The sequence below is a fragment of the Chelonoidis abingdonii genome, chromosome 17 (assembly GCF_003597395.2).
Source record: "Chelonoidis abingdonii isolate Lonesome George chromosome 17, CheloAbing_2.0, whole genome shotgun sequence".
Lineage (NCBI taxonomy): Eukaryota > Metazoa > Chordata > Testudines > Testudinidae > Chelonoidis > Chelonoidis abingdonii.
Genome location: NC_133785.1, coordinates 23680383 through 23697588, shown reverse-complemented (window position 1 = coordinate 23697588; position 17206 = coordinate 23680383). Strand labels below are relative to the sequence as shown.

The following is a 17206-nucleotide window of genomic DNA, read 5'->3' as shown; positions in this document are numbered from 1 at the left end:
AGCCTAGAACTTTTTTTTTTAAAATGCTAGGAAGGGGCTTCTGAAGGAAGTCTATTGAAATAGAAGATGTGTAGACTCATAATTACACAGGCTTATCCAGACCTATTAGAGTTGGACAGGCTATTTAGATGACTGAGAGAGCCAGGTATATTGGGATGGGCACAAGAATGTGGCCTAAAGGCTAGGCCACCAGACTGCTACACGGAAGACCTGTGTTCAAGTTCTAGCACTACCACTGGCCAGCCTGGTGACCTTGGGTAACTTGGCATTTTACAAATGGGGATCATGATAATTCTGTAAAGTGCTTTGACTCCTATAGATGAAAAACATTCTATAAGAGCTAGATATAAGATTGTATTTCCGTTCCTGGTCACACTGAGGATATGTGAGTTGAGATAAAATCAGGTTGGCTGATCTCTCTAGGTATTTATAGAGCTGGTTGGAAAAACAAGGGTGGGGGGGAAATCAAACATTTGACACTTTCCTGTCTCTCATCCAAATTTTATTTGAAATTGGAAAAATTTTGACCAGCTGTGCCTTCGAAACCTCAAAGCTTCCAGCAGTTCAGCCTACCTTTTATTTTCATCTGAACATGTTCATCCATCTTAACTCTAAAATTAAGTATACACACAAAGCTAGTACTTCTATGTAGGAACCTCTTTGAGAATATTGATTTCTTCCTTCTCCCGACATCAGGCTATGCAGTACATGGAACTGATTCCAAAGGATATGCAACCAGTTGCCGGCACAGAAGGGGCGTCCTATCGTCGTAGGCAGTTAATGCGGCAGCTCCCCATTTATGACCAGGACTCTTCCCACTGCTGTGGCCTTGCTGAAAGTGAGAGAAAGCTTATGGAAGATTTTGTAAAGAAATATAAAAGTGATGCCCTGGGAGTTGGTGAAGTTGCACTTCCTGGCCAAGGTGGCAGGGCCAAGGAAGAAGGGAAGCAGCCTGACAAAAATGTAGCTGCAAGTAAACCACCCATTTCAACCAACGGAGCCCTGAGTGATGTACCAACGGGAATAGAGTATGTAAGTGTCTTTACTTCTATGAAGTTCTCTTGGAAGCTGATGTTACTGCATGCTGATGAGTTCCCATTACCCAAACAACTTTCAAAAAAACTCAGTGTTGGCCCAACCCTGCTCTCATTGAAAGTAGTGTTAGGAAATGCTATTTCACTAGGAGGATGGTGAAGCACTGGAATGGGTTACCTAGAGAGGTGGTGGAATCTCCATCCTTAAAGGTTTTTAGGGCCCAGCTTGACAAAGCCCTGGCCGGGATGATTTAGTTGGTGTTGGTCATGCTTTGAGCAGAGGATTGGACTAGCTGACCTCCTGAGGTCCCTTCTAACCCTAATATTCTATGATTCTGAGTGTTCACCCAGTATTGATTACGTCTTAATCTCACCTTTAGTCAAAAGCTGACTACCTAAATTTAATCACACGGAAAAAAGCAGCCTTGTTTTCATTACCTGCAGCTCCTATTGACTTCAGTGGGAGTTATGGGGTTCTCAGCCCCTTTAAAAATCAGACAAGTTGTCTCAAGTTGGGCATGAGAGAATGAGGCGCACTCACAGTTAGTGGCTTTATTTTACTACACCTATAAATTACTGAATAACTCAGGTCTTCAAACCAAATAAAAGTAAAAATAACATAATGCTGCCTGCTATTTAAATTTGAACATAATGCTTTGAACATGTAATGGTGGAGGTGCTCTGCACTGAAGTTACATGAGCAGTTATTGTTAGATATTTCACAGGTTTATGCTTTAATACATCTGAAATCCAGCATCCATAGATGTGCACAGCTGGGATTGAAAAATGCATTTCCGAAAGTATCCAGATTCTTTACCAGTCTTTTGTGCTCTGAGAATGTAACTCTAATGTAACATAAGGTTTAAAAGGGATCTTAGGTGGTCAGCGTGATCATTCCGAGAAATGCTTGTCATAAAATATATTCATTGAGCTGGAAACCTATTTCATGCTGAAACTTGCCAAGATAACTTCAATGATTTGATTTAAAACTGAAAAACTAAGGTGTGAATTTTAAGGCAATATTTTCTTGTGATTATTATACTGGGATTGTAGCATGTCAAGTGCAGTCACTTTTCATTCCCTATCAAGTAAAGACCTCTTAACTTCCTCTTTGTCCATGTTGACTAGTATGTAATTAGTCTTCAGAGTCTGGAATACACCTAAAGCTGGGTGAAGAATCACAGACTAAAAAATTTAGTATCCGAAAAAGGAAGACTTCCATTTAAACTTTTTTATAAAAGCCATCTTGGCACAAAGGGCTTATTTAGACTGGAAGTTTGTTCTTCCAAGCAAATACATAACTGTGGTGTTATTCTTCCAAGAACTTAAAGCTTTATTTTTGTTCAGGCACCAGCTGAAAACTGAAATTGGTGCTATTTTTGAAACAATGTCTCTCTTGTAATTAAGGTATCACATAGCTGAACTTTGAGGCACCACTGTAAAATTCCACAGCAGGCTTTGCCATACCAAAGAGTAACTGCACATTTCCTAGTCTAACAAGGGCACCTGTTTTAGTAGGATTTGTTGCGGCAATTAACACAGCTGAACTTGCCTGAGTGGATAGGATCTCAAAAGCTGAATGTGTTAATGTCCTATATTATACTGGCTTTCCTAGAACTGCACAGGAATGAATCCTGAAAGTCGTTCTCTTACAGAAAAAGACAATGGGGGTCTGATTCTCTAGCCTTTCTGTAATCACTGCTGTGAAGACTGGTAGAATTTTTAGATCCACTTCCTACAAGTGTAAATGGGCAAGAAAAGTAGAATTAGACCAGACAGATCAGGGCTGGCTCAGCCAATGCTGAGATTCCTGCAACGCCGATGCTAACATGACTATTACTCTTCCTTCTCCAGTGCCACATGATGTGCTAAACCAGCTGCTCCATGATAAGAGCTATATGGTGACATTAACTTGTGTCCTTGTCCCCTCTCACTGCCTTTGTTGGAGCATATCATAGATTCCTCCCTCTTCCTGTTCACACCAACTTACATTTCCCCTTACTCTCAACACAGAAACATGCACACCCAGTACTGGGCGCACACTGTATTTTTCCTGCCTCTAAAAGTAGCATGGATGAGGGAAGGAGACTGTGAACTTTGGCCATAATTCTGCACTTTGATCCAATGGCTTCATACTAGCAAGCTTCTCATATGCCAGTGACATTCCACCTGTAAAAGAACTAAGAGTGAGGCCTTGAAACTCGGGAATTGCAGTTTGGGGGCAAGGCAAGCCTGTGGCTTTGCGGGGGGAATCTCCAATTTGCTTGAAATTGCTTGGAGGACAAATCTTTGTCCTTGTGCCAGGCTCCCATTCAGTCATGAATAATTCCCTGATGCATCTTAAAGACTAAGGGATGGCAGCTATGCACCGAGCTGCAATTCAAATCCTGTCCCATTTGTCCAGGCTATGATGTGTCTTGGTATTTTATTCCTTGAAGAGCAAGGCCAAGAATGCAGCAAATGGTATTCCAATACAGCATTTACCTTGCAATTAGTGAGTAGCCAAAACAATAGGGGAGATCTGAACGCAATACAGAAAGATGACTGAGAATGAATTTAAAGTTGCTTTAATGCAGGCAGAGAATGAAGTAAAAGGGATGTAAAGATACTTGCAATGCTAAAGCTTAGAGCAATCTTTTATTTGTCATTTAGACCGTTATTGCTCTAGAGCCAAGTATTGCTATTATCTAATGCCATCATTTTCTGTGCATCTCCCAAAATCATAAAGTGTAAGCCTAAATATTGCAACATCTTCACTGCATACACTGATTTACTTTTGTCTGTGGGATATCTCATTTCTCCCCTCCCTACCACTGCTTCTGCTAGGAGGTTTCAATCAAGTCTGTTAAGCAATCTCCAGGCCATCTGAAGCTGGCCTCAGAAGGGGGAATGTTTCATCTATGGTCTTGGGAATTACCAGGACAGTAGGCTATGCTGCCAGTTTCCTGACACCCAAGATAATAGAGCATAGTGAAGTCACAGAGTTTCCAGTCATTGAAGATATGAAAGTCAAACTTGAGGGAGGAGGCCAGTCTTGGGATGTACCAGGGTTACCAAAATGTGAAATGATAGGGTGTACTGTTTCTCAAAATTCACTTGGGCAGCATCTTGCTTGTTTTCTGTACAGACTCAGGTGTATCCAAAGGAAAGGTCTGCATGAAGCAGCTGACTTTTCACCAGGGCCTAATTCAAACTGACATTGCTGTCAAGGAGATCAGATTGAAGTGCAGAACTAAAACCTTGTGCATGCAGCTTTGCATTGTGACAGCAGTAACTACATGGGACCATTCCAGTTCATTTTTCTGTGCAGTATTTGGTCTCCCCTTGACAAATCCCTTCATATTAATTGCACGTATCAATTGGCAAATACCTCCCTAATACCAATCTTGAAATTGCTGTTGCACCATCAGGCAGCTGTTTCCTATTGGAATCAAAGCGTATAAAGCAAAACTTATTGGATCAGTGTAATTCTCTCCATAAGAAAGGAAGCTGATCTCAAACCACTGTGGCTTTATTTTCTTCTGCTATTGGGGAGGAGTTCCGTAGCTATATAGGACACTGTTCCTACTCAATATCTCCTGTGAGCCAAACTAGTTTTCTGTCAGGCAGAAAACAGAATATTTCTGACCCACCCAGTCTCAATAAATGTTCCAGCATTGCAGCCAGCATGTTGGAATCAAACGAACCAAACAGCTAAGCAGTCAATCAAAATTAGCCACAGTTCCAAATAGTTTGAGGCCAGCAGCAGTCTAATAAATATTCAGTGGTAGCACAGACATACTGAAAAAACGGAGAAAAAAAAATAGCTTCAACTGTGGAAACTTCAATTGTAAAAGAGCTTTGAGAATGACTGGCTCTTTTGAGAGGTCAAGTTCTAAAACAATTTTAATATGGAGGAAGGAGGTAGCATTCAGTTACTCCAGGTGGTAGTCAGCAAATGAAGAATTCACTCATCCCCAGAGAAATGGAGCTGTAAGATGAGAGACTGCCTTATTATGATCCTACTAAAATGTGCAAAAGAGTTCCACTTACCACAAGGAAGAATAAGTGGAAATATTACTGTTTGATGCTTAGTGAAGATTGAATAATTGCCATAAGAGGGAAGAGAAACAAGTTCTGAGTTTTTACTGGCAAGAAACATGAGCTTGAACCCAGGGAGAGATTTTTTGCTTGTTAATGCTGTGGTTTTATAGTTAGATCTTCCAAAATCAGCGGATTTGGGATGGGTCAGTTCTTGGAGATCTCCTCTGGGGCAGCAAGCAAACTCCAGGTTGCTGCTGAATATGATGAATTCACTCGATGGCCCTCTCCTAGGACAGAACCAGTGCCCCTAGACTGATATAGAGGGTTACAGTGAAGTTTCCAGTGTTCAGATGGTATGTAAAACTCATTAATTTAAAGAATCCATCATACTTTTTGCAAGGATAGAGATGTTAAGTCTGATCTGGCCAAAATCCAAATTAAATGATGATTCTCCCTGCCACTTTCTAGTGCAGAAGTTATGCTTCGCTTTCCCTTTATAAAAAGTGTGGCTGATGCAAAATATCTGTTTACCATTCTGGAGATGGATGAGTGAGCCCTTCTAATGTTTGTGTGTATATTAATGTTTTGGAACCCTTCAGGATGAAAGGAATTGTAGAAATTTGACTGACATCCTTCCATTCCTGTATAAAAATTGCATGGGATGCCAAGTCAGGTCATATCTGTTCAGTTATGTGGCCTTGCATGTCCAACATTCTGCTGTCCTCACAGGCTAAGATGGAGCAGAGCAGGATATTTGAACTCTGCAACACCATGGTCATGTTCCCAGCAGTGCTGCCCATACAGACGTCCCCCAAGGTGTCTTACAGGGGCAGTTACCATCATTCAGATCCACACCACAGGAACTCCTCACTTAACATTGTACTTTATGTTCCTGAAAAATGTGATTTTAAGTGAAATGATATTAAGCAAATCCAATTTCCCCATAAGAATTAATATAAATGGGCAGCGAGGGGGGTTAGGGTCCAGGGGAAATTTTTCACCAGACAAGACTATTTTTTTTTATTTATTATAAGTTTTTAAACAAACAATTTAGTACCGGTACACAGTGATGATATTGTGAAGCTTGGTTGAGGTGGAGTCAGAGGGTGGGATATTTCCCAGGGAATGCCTTACTGCTGAATAAACTAACAATTGACTGAACCCTCAAGGGTTAACTCTCACACTCTACAAGGTAGCAGAAAAGGAGGGAGGGCAGACACACACACCCTGTGTGTGAGAGGGGAAAAAATGGTCATTTCCCCTTTAAGTAGCTGACCCCAAGCTTAAGTACACTGCCTTTTTTAATTAAATCAGCTTTTGAGACCTGAAACTGCAGCAACTGCCTAGAAGCTCCGTCTGTGGGGTGAAGGAACGGGGGAGAGGGGGAGACACCCTGACATTAGCCCGTCTTTCCCCTGTACGGCAAGCAGGAGTCTCTGGGAGCAGCTCCTAGTCAGAGGGCAGGAGCAGCACGTGGCAGTGAAGGGAGGGACAGCTGCTGCACAGGGAACTTAGGGGAGCTGATAAGGGGGCTGCTGATCCACCTTGGTTCCAAGTCCCCCACCAGCTAGCTGCTACAGGCTGCTCTTCCTGCAAGCAGTGGACAAAACAGGCAGCTGCCAAAGGATGTTAGAAGGGAGCATTTCGCAACTTTAAATGAGCATGTTACCTAATTGATCAGCAACTTAACACTGACACAGTGTTAAGCAGGATGACTTTAAGGCTACATCTTCACTACCCGGCGTATCGGCAGGTAGCAATCGATTTCTTGGGGATCGATATATCACGTCTCATCTAGACACGATATATCGATCCCCGAATGAGCTCCTGTCGACTCCGGAACTCCACGAACATGAACGGTGGTAGCGGAGTCGACAGGGGGAGCCGTGGACATAGATCTGACGCCGTGAGGACAGTAGGTAACTCGATCTAAGATACTTTGACTTCAGCTGCGCTATTCACGTAGCTGAAGTTGCGTATCTTAGATCGATTTCCCCACCCCCTAGTGTAGACCAGCCCTAAGTGAAGTGTTCCTGTAATTGGTATGTTTGGCAGCCGTGTTGATCTGAATCTATTTCCCCGTGTTAAGTATCCTCACATTTTTTGTCAACTGCCTGAAATGGGCCATCTTGATTATTACAAAAGTGAAGGGTTTTTTTCCTCCTACTGATAATTGCTCATCTTAATTAGCCTCTTAGAGTTGGTATAGCAAGTTCCACCTTTTCATGTTCTGTATGTGTGTATATATATATCTCCTTACTATATGTTCCAGTGTATGCATCTGATGAAGTGGGCTGTCGCCCACAAAGCTTATGCTCACATAAATTTATTAGTCTCTAAGGTGCCACAAGTCCTCCTGTTCTTCTTGAGTAATTGGTATGTGTTGCACTGCAGCAGAACGTACTGGGGTTTGGATGTGTTTTTGCTTTGAGATTCTTGTTAGAGCATGAAACCAGGAGTAAATCTATGTAAACTGAACCTGGGGATGGATAAGGTTTGTACAAATCCTTAGAGGAAAAACATTTGCAGAGCTCTGCTTTTGTTACAACACCGCCACCACTACTTTTTCTATATGACTGCATGAGGGGAGCATTAACATAGAAATGTGACACTTCAGAAGTCTGTCAAAAGAACTGAAGCCTGGAATGGTTCACTCCTTAATCTGTATGTTGGGAATAAATAAACAATATTCCTCCCATTCCTTAAGAATGTTCATTTTGTCAAGGATGATCAGCCACTCTTTCAATAAAGAGATCCCCTAGGGGCACATATTAACCCCTGGGTATGTAGGGTAGGTGTGCTTGTAGCGGAGGGGCGGAGGAACTAGTAGGGAATCTATCTGCATTGCTATTCAGATAAAAGCACTTTCTCACAACTATAACCAAGGCAGGAGGCAACAGCATGATGTTGCAAGCTTACATGCCACATGCTGGAAATGTTTGATTCTGGAAAAAACATACAGAAGAAAATGTTAGTACAGCAGAGTGCCCTGCTATAAAAGGGAGGGATGAAGACAATGCTGGGCAGTCAAGGGATGTACTCGTCTCAAAATAGTCTTTTCAATACTTGAGACTTGATTAAATCTGTTGGGTTCCTTTCTGTAAGGGAATGAAGAGGGAGACATGAGATGAATGTCCAGAGAAGAGATGGCTATTGCTCCAACTTTCCACTTGGTTTGGTGGTGGAATTCTTAGCAAGATGCTCTGAGGAACCTCCCCCACATTTTCAGATTATGTGCCTGCGTTTAGATTATCTAAAGATCTTTGGAAGTAAAGTCAAATGTTACACAATTTAATATTGTTTGTTTAAATTATATAATTGTAGTCTACAAGACTGCCTCTCTGAACCTGGACCATGATCAAACCACATGAGTTCTGCCCCTCTGCCTACACCCCTTCTCTGACCACAGGAGACTCAGATTGTCAGAGCTCCCAGCAACTGTCACTCTATACACAATGTTCGGAAAAACTTTGTCTTTTTTCTCTGTCTTCTGGTGCCCCACAGCTAGAGACAAACACAAACAAAATCGCTGTTTGCTGTAAACATGAGTTGGAGTCTTGAATTTTAATTCCTAACTTCTGTTTCACCAAGAAACTCTCCAACTAACTATTTCACAGAGTTTAGTGTGGCAAGTGTGGACAATCAGGCAGAGCAATTTTAAATCACAACATGTGTGAGACGACAAGCTGCTTAAGCAGTACATCTTGTTTTGATGAAACTTTAACCAGTGCTTCAAAGACTGCTGGTAGAAAATTGCCTTACAGCCAAAGGCTATGCTGGATGAAATTCCAACTGCCACTTAAAGCACTCTGATGACTGAAAAATTAAAATGCTGATCAAGTGCAGACTCAGCAACTATGAGGCAGACTCTCCCCATCCAAAATTGTGAAATGGGAACATAAAGGGTAACTGGTCGGCCGCAATAAAGTCTGTTTTTCAGCTGTAAAGAAGAGGTTTTTTTTTTGTTTGTTTGTTTGTTTTTAAATGATTGCAGGATTTCCTATTGTGGACTATAAAATAAATAAATCCAACTGATCCTAATTGTAGTATGAGCTCACAGATCTCCCCAAGTACCTGCAGGTAGCTTTCACTTCCCATCCTTTTGTGGACATGTGGCGTCTAATTCTCTTACCTTGGTGTAAATGAAGGGTAACACCACTAACATCCATGAAGCTACACCTGTTTTAAACCAGTGTATGTAAAAGGAGAACCAGACTCTCTTAATCCTTCAACATCTGCACAAAATTACACCTGTTAAGACATGCTGAATTTTTTGTTCTGAGTTACAGGATGTAGATGACATGCAGATTGAGGGAGCAGTAAATAATGAAGAGGCCCAGTCACTGATGCAGAGCAATCCAGATTGTGCTTGTGCCCAGTTTACCAATCTGTGTTTCACTAGGGACAAGTTTTAGGTCAGGTCCTTAAGAACAAAGACTGTGGGCTGCATTTAACTCAAATTTATCAAAGAGAAGATTTAAGGAGTGACTTGATCAGTCTATAAGTACCTACCCAAGGAACAGAAATTTGGTAGAGGGCTCTTCAATCTAGCAGACAAAGATAACACTACTCCACGACTAGAAGCTGAAGTTAGACTAATTCAGACTGGAAACAAGGTGCAAATCTTTAACAGTGAGAGTAACTTTATTACTGGAACAACTTATCAAGAACTGTGGCGGATTCTCCATCACTAGAAAGCTTTAAATATAGATTGTGTGTCTTTCTAGAAGACCTGCTATAGTTCAATCCTGAATTAATTCAGACAAGTCCTATGGCCCAGCTATGTGGATGTCAGACTAGATGATTACAATGATATCTTGCAGCCTGTAAAATGTTAAAAATCTGATTCATTTTTCTCATCAGAAGGTTACAGGGCCAGATCTTTAGTTAATGGGAAATTCGTGCAGCTCCATTGACTTCAGCTTGGGTAAGTTGACATAGCTCCTCTGAATCACTGGCTCTCAGTTTTCATCCTAGGGTAGCAAGTCTTTAATGCTTTTCATTGGACAATTTTGCAGCACTGCCTGCATGGCTCCTTGAGACTGGTTTCTACTTTTTACTTCTTGGTCATTTCTTCCAAAGAAAAATATCATAGCAACTTGCTCCTTTGCTCAGCTCTTCCAACTACTCTTGCTGAGAGTAAGGGGAGGGCAGGGAACAACTTAAACCTAAATTATGCAGCTAAAGTAATACCTAAATTGGACATTTTTTATATAAGAATTCATACATGTTCTGCTGTTAGGCCACTGATGGCTTAAAAACAAGATCTTAATCCTCCTACTGCAGGACATAGCTGATTATCTGGCTGAGCCTGAGACCAGAAAGTGTTTACCTCTTGGTATGTTATTGAACAATTAGCAGCATTCCTGTCTAATTACTGCTTCCCCTGGAATATCTAAAAGTCCTCCATGTTGGAGACAAGATGGACTATTTTAGGCTAGATGGATTATTGTACTAGTCCACCAAGGCAATTATCCGTCAGTACTTACCAGCTGTATAGGTAAGAATACAAGATCCAAACAAAGCCTTAAATCAGAAATTCCTTTTAAAAAAGCAACTAAAATGCGCAAAATTCTTAATCATGAATATTCCTTGTATTTACAGCAGGTTTGATTGCCACATGAATTGCAGAAAGTATTCTTGTCCAGCAGAGGGTATAAACTACCTGGGCATTCATCATCTCTCTTCCCCACACACAGTCAATAATCTATTCTCTATTCTAGTTCTGCGATAACTGCAAACAGGCAGTGGCTACGGACTGCCCTGTGGTGTACGTGGACAGAGCGGGCTACGATCGCCAGTGGCACCCAGGCTGTTTTGTATGCTTCAAGTGTTCTGAACCTCTGGTTGACCTGATCTACTTCTGGAAGAACGGTGTGGTTTGGTGTGGGCGCCATTACTGTGAGAGCATAAGGCCACGCTGTGCAGCTTGTGATGAGGTAAGGCTGATTCCCTGCTGCAATTCTGCTACCCCTAGGAAGACAGGCTTTCTGGGACCTTCTGCAGGTCTCTGCACGGCCTACTCTATGTTCCTCCATCTCTGGATACCCAGGAAACTTTCTCTTCTAGCTGCATCCTGCTTATTTGTGGGGTCTCCTTCTTTCCATGCATGCTTTGTGTGTCTGTGTGTTGCAGGAGGAAGTGTTTGCACACACATGCACCCCTGTTTGAGGCTCTGTGGACCTGGTGATGTTCCTACACAAATCAAGAGGCTCAAATACCACATGTGGAAGGTAGTTAGAGAATTTGTTCTCTGATGCTTCCCACTGGCTCTAGAAATGTCAAGGACAGGAAATCTGGCTGGTGAGTTGGGGATGTGCAGTATAGGGCTACTAGAAGAGCAAGGTCTCCATGCAGTGAGATAGCAGTAAGCGTTATGAATTGGAATTGGAATGGACTTCATATGCTGGTCCTTTCACTGAAACAGGCACTTGTGGTTTAAATATCTTTAATTTTTCAGGGGGTCTGAAGAGCCAGTATCTGAATCAGCCAGTTAAGATGAGGTTCAAGGTATAGAACTGGATTTCAGATATGGAATCGACAGTGCAGAAAATGTTGAGCTGGTTGTGTTGTATTTCTTGCCAACAAAGGCATAATCTTGCAAGTTTCCATCATCTCATGCCAAAATCTCCTCTCGGGGCAACCATTTTTGTGAGGTTTTGCTCATATTAAAAAGAGCTAATATTTCTCCTCTGGCTTTTGGATCTGGCCTAGAACCAAAAGCATTGGGTAGACGCAGACTCTGATCCAGAGATTTAATCTCAAATTTGAAGTGGTTCAGGTTTGAGACCCTAGTTTGGGGCTATTTAACTATTAAGAAGCTTTTGTCAAAGAATAGTCAACTGCTGTTGTTGTCTCTATTGAATGTGGTCTTTTTTAAAGGTCCTGGATAATGGTCTCATTGAAATGTAATCCAGTATGTTCAAGGCAGACTATAATTGTGTTCTCATGGGACCCTATATCTATTATGGGCTTGTCTACGCTTACCGGAGGATCAGCTCTGTGGTGATAGATGCATTGGCAGTCGATTTAGCGGGTTTAGTGAAGACCTGCTAAATCAACCACCGATTTGCTCTCCAGCTGACTCCTGTACTCCACTGGATTGAGAACAGTAAGGGGAGTCGACAAGAGAGCATCTCCTGTTGACATTGCGTATTGTGGACCCCACGGTAAGTAGATCTAAGCTACATCAACTTGAGTTACGCTATGAATGTAACTCAAATTTGCATAGCTTAGATCAACTTTCATGCGTCGTGTAGACAAGGCCATCTCTTGAAGAGATACAAACAGTGAGAAGCTTTTAGAGAGTGGCTCTGTTACAAGTTGCACACATTTCTACAAACAGCTTAAAAGATGTTGAAGTATTGGCATTGCAGTATTGCAGGGGGAAAGTCCTGCATTGAGGCATGGGAGAGAGCTGATATTGCTTCCTATTAGGAATAATACATGTGAGTAATCAGCTCATTTTGTGATCATCCATACTATTTTGGGGATGGGGGGGCAGGCTCATTTTCTAACTCCACTGGCGCAAATCTAGAGTAACGTAATTTTACTCAGTGTGGATGCACTGGATTTACATTAGTGTAATGGAACTGAATTTTCCCCTTTATTTGCATTTAAAAATCTGTGGGATTTTTTTTTCCAAAGCAACATGTAGATGGTCTGTGGCTTTGGTTTCACGATCAAGAATGATCCCGTGCTCTTTGTTTATGAGCTCTCCTAAGAACAGCTTCCATATCCAGTAAATGTGTTCATTTGTTTGTTGTGTGCTCCAACTTGGCAAACTCTTTCTTTACTCACCTAATGAAGGGTGATGGTTGATGTGATGAGGAAGAACTACAGCAATAAACAGATGTATTTGTTACTTCCGCAGATAATATTCTCCGAGGACTACCAGCAAGCTGAAGGGCTGACCTGGCACAAGAAACACTTTACCTGCCTGGTGTGTGAGACACTGCTGACTGGCAAATCCTTCAGCCTGGATAAAGCCAAGCTTCTATGTACAACCTGCAGTAAAACCGAACAGCCCTAAACACCGAATAGCTTGAGAATCCAAAGTCTGCTCTCATAGATCTAAGTTAGAATTGGTTTAAATTGACAAATATGTGGAAAGGGATGGAGGGGGGGAAATCACTTTGTGTTTTGCTCAAACTAGTCTGGCGGTTCTCTGCCAGGCAACTAGAAGCCAACTCCTCCCACCTTAAATTGAAGAAAAATAACCCTTTGGGGAGGAAATAAAAAGGAAATTCACATGCTACGGGACAAGGAGATCTCTGATCTCTTACTGGGAAAGAATTGCACTAATGCACTGGCATAAGTAGTTTCTGGGACATCATATCCACTAGGCTAAACCTTATGATTAGCATGTGATTAATCTGAACCCAAGAAATCCAGAAACATGCAGACTTTTGGTTCAACTGTAAGATCTTGCTGCATCCTTTTTATAATGACACATTTCAAAAGCCCTTTTTGGCATACTAAACCTGTGGTCAATAACTAGTTTTATGGAGTACGTGTATTCATAGAAAACTAGCAATTTGTACTATCAATGGATTCAAAGAATTAGATTAACCTAAGAAATTATGTTGTGGGCAGGAAAATTGTATCCGTGGTGGAAATGTCCCACTTTTTCACTATAATTTTGGCATACTAATTGCCTGCAAGAATGTGGTTGCAGGTAGGTTATTGCAGTCTTCCTGTGAGCCATGCATATCTAGGCTGATGGCAGAATGGAGTGATTATAAGGGCAATTGACTAATCCCACTATTTAATTAGAATTTTGATATGAAAATTTCCTGGAAATTCTTAGACTTGTAGCCCCCCCAGGCTACAGGCTTTAACCCCATACTCACCTCTCATCCCCTTTTTTATAGTTAGTGAATTTCTGGGGAGAGGCATGGTATTAATGGGTTGGCCTCAAAAGTGGGATTTATTTGGATTTGATTTGTATACCACTGGTTTTTGGTCTGGAAGTCTCACAGAAACCATCTTTCTCATCAGAACAGTCTTGGTTCTTGCTGTGCCTGAAACATTAGGATAACACTTTAATGCTCCCACCCAAGAAACTGAAAAAGGATTCTTAACTTCCAGACACTCCCAATCCTCTTATCAATTCCCTAACCGCGTCTGATTCTGGTAGTAGACCAAAAGAACATCCAAATTGGTACACAGGGGTATAAGCCTGGTTTTCTATATTTTATACCCAAATTACTCGCTAAAGAGAACTGTAATAGTTTGCAACAATATTTCCCTACTAGATATGTAAAATGCTTGGGATTGCTGGCTAAACTATCTTTAAACTATATAGATGTCTGACTTTCAGCCAGGCTAGATATAACTGCATGCTGAGTGTGTGAACAATTTCTGTAATATTACTGAAAATGAAAATGTGGTGAATTTAAACATGCAACAAGCATATTGGTCTAAGCAGTTGAAAGCTGGATGCACATATGAGGTTCCCAGTTCTTCACACCTTATTCCAGGCACAACTACACACGCTGTCACACAGCATGGGTGTACATTATATGTGTTCCAAGTGAAACCTAAGTTTACTCAAACTCAACTTCACACCTGAGAAGGAGAACATCTCCCAATATAAATGAATCCGTATAAGCCTATCCCTGGGAATAGGGGTGGGAATGGATAAATTCACATAGGAAGGTCTGTAAAAACATAGTGGGGACTCTTATGATGCACATAAAAGGCTCTGTTATGAATGCTACTGACTTAGTTGACATGTTTATAATTAGTGTTCCTGGACATGCCTGGACATTTAAAAATAAACCCTACCTCCATGACTGATGTAGTAGCATCAAAAGTTTTGAAGTTATGCTGATGGTAATAGTCGTGGGAACAGTGAAAATGCATCATTTGTGAAGTAACTACCGTATGCATATTTCGGGGGGTGCCTGTAGCCATTTTGTCAATCTGACTCATCTCTGATTTCAACTACTTATAAATCACTTTAAAATGTGTTGACTCCAAGTTACAGTAGGAATTGTTCAGGTCTATTTGAATAGCTTTAGATAGAAGTAGTCAATGATCGTTGAATGTTAGCAATGTGTGAAAGGAAAATAAAAACCCATGGCTCCATTTTATTGTACCCTTCATGTTCTTTATAGTACCCTGAATTATTGCTGCCCAATGTATGTGAACTTTCTAAAATCCATCTAACATTGTTTCTTTCTTTCTTAAATGTACTTCTGTACCTGAAAAGATTAAGGGTAAAAAGCACACACTGCATGCAATAGGTGGTGACAGTAGCCTGAATCATGTACATAATACTCCTTTAGTAAAGAAATTAGCAGCCAGACAGCATTTAATGACAGGTATTCACTTTCCATTTGTGCTATGTTATGCCATATTGTAGACAAATGACTTCATAAGAGGTAAATATGAAAAAAGAATGTGTGTTGAAGAAACCTACAAATCACATGCAATGAGCCAATAAAATGTTCTTTTTAAAAGAAGCAATTTTCACTCTTGCCATGAATACAGTACATCTTTGGTCTACCCTCTATACAGTGTAATTGGTTTCTTATTTTGCTTCAAGTAAACTGGCTGCTTATTCCTTGCATTATATTTGCGTTGAGATGGACACAAAAGCAATAGGAGTCTAAAGCCAACGATATTCAGGACAAGTTCAGATTTCATTTAAAAATGCCTCAGCTACTGCAGTTCATAAAGAGAGATCTGTGAGGTGATCTTCCTTTTTAAAAAAAAAATAAATAAACATGCTCAGCTCAGAGTGAATGAGATGGAGCAAATTGTTCTTTTATTTCAAAAGAAGCTGCAGGGTGATAATGTGCATAAGTGTCAGAGCTGATGAAGGCAAAACACTGGTGCCTTCTAGTCTGTGGACTTTAGAATCTTAGTGAAACTGTGGGAAGAAAACATCTTTTTCAGATATTTTGCTGGCAGTAACTTCATTTTCTTTTGTGCACAGTTTGTCCTGCCCAGGGCCTGACTGACCTTGCTTGACACTGGTTTGTACCTGTGCAGCTTCACTGACTTCTGGCCTGATTTTTCCATTGTGCCACACTCCCTCTGAACTAGCACAAAGAAGCAGTAAACTTGGGGGATCCAGACACTCAATAGTCCTATGTGGCATAAAACCAGCCCAATGAATCTAGGTAACACCTCTGCCCGCCCTCACCCCTTTACAGCTTTTGGCATCTCAGGGTGTGACCTTGCAAAGGGCAAGGGGTGGGAGGGAAAGCATAGTTACAGCTTAACTTCACTCTGTCTGTTCCTGGATGCCAGAATGACATTTGGAGCTATAGGCAGCCAGGCCATACGTGTCCCTGATGGGTTTGATGGGCTGAAGCAGCCCCTCAACATAGGGGGCGGTACCTGGGGGCATGAAGCATGATAGAGAATGTAGCTATTGAATAACTATTCCTAATTTAAACTAGTATGGCAGATCAGGCTTGGGCACGAAATTAGCTAGTGAAAGAAGCTTTCTATTTTCTGTATTAATGTTCTACCCAGCTTTTTTTGTAAGAATTTGATCCTACAGATCCTCAATATGTGGCAGTCCTTGCATAAGTAGTCCTAATGAATGAAACCATTCCCATAAGGAAGGGTTGGCAGAATCAGGTTCTTAATTTCCATTCTGAAACTTTGTTGTTATGGGCCAAAATATTTTGTATTATGAGTGTAAGTCTGGTATAATTCAATTAACTAGTTATGGATTTTCATCTGTACAGTTAAGAGCAGTATTTGGCTAGCGTTTGAATTACTGGAATAAAATTTTAGGTTTAACACTTCTAGAATTTAAAACAAACTTATTTGTGTTTTTAAAAATAACTGAATAAACTCCTGTTTTGACCATTCTCAACACATTGTGTCTGCTCTTTTGTTACAAAAAAAAAAGGAGAATGAGCTTGTTCTTTCTCTCAAAGTAGTGCTGTTGTGAGTCAAACCAATTAAAACCTGGTTTGTTTTATTTAATCTCTCTAGATAAAATAGTAATTAAACTGTTTGCTCCTCAGTGTATTGTGGACATAAGGTTCTGATTATGTAAAAAGTATCATAATGATAATGTCTTCCACATATGTTTATCCTAATGAATAAAGATTGTAGAATATAGATTAGAATACAATTATTTTAACATACAGTAGCAACTGTATAAACTTGTTTGTAGCTTG

At 40.9% G+C, this 17206-nt stretch overlaps 1 protein-coding gene across 1 annotated transcript in view; it reads left to right on the top strand.

The window, feature by feature from the left end:
* Positions 1–16896, top strand: part of LMCD1 (LIM and cysteine rich domains 1) — a 70086-nt gene extending 53190 nt beyond the window's left edge. The window contains exons 4-6 of the mRNA XM_032784203.2: positions 697–1032; positions 10781–10996; positions 12931–16896. Coding sequence (XP_032640094.1) covers positions 697–1032; positions 10781–10996; positions 12931–13089 — 711 coding nt within the window. The 3' untranslated portion in view covers positions 13090–16896. The remainder of the gene's footprint in view (positions 1–696; positions 1033–10780; positions 10997–12930) is intronic.
* Positions 16897–17206: the final 310 nt, after the last annotated feature.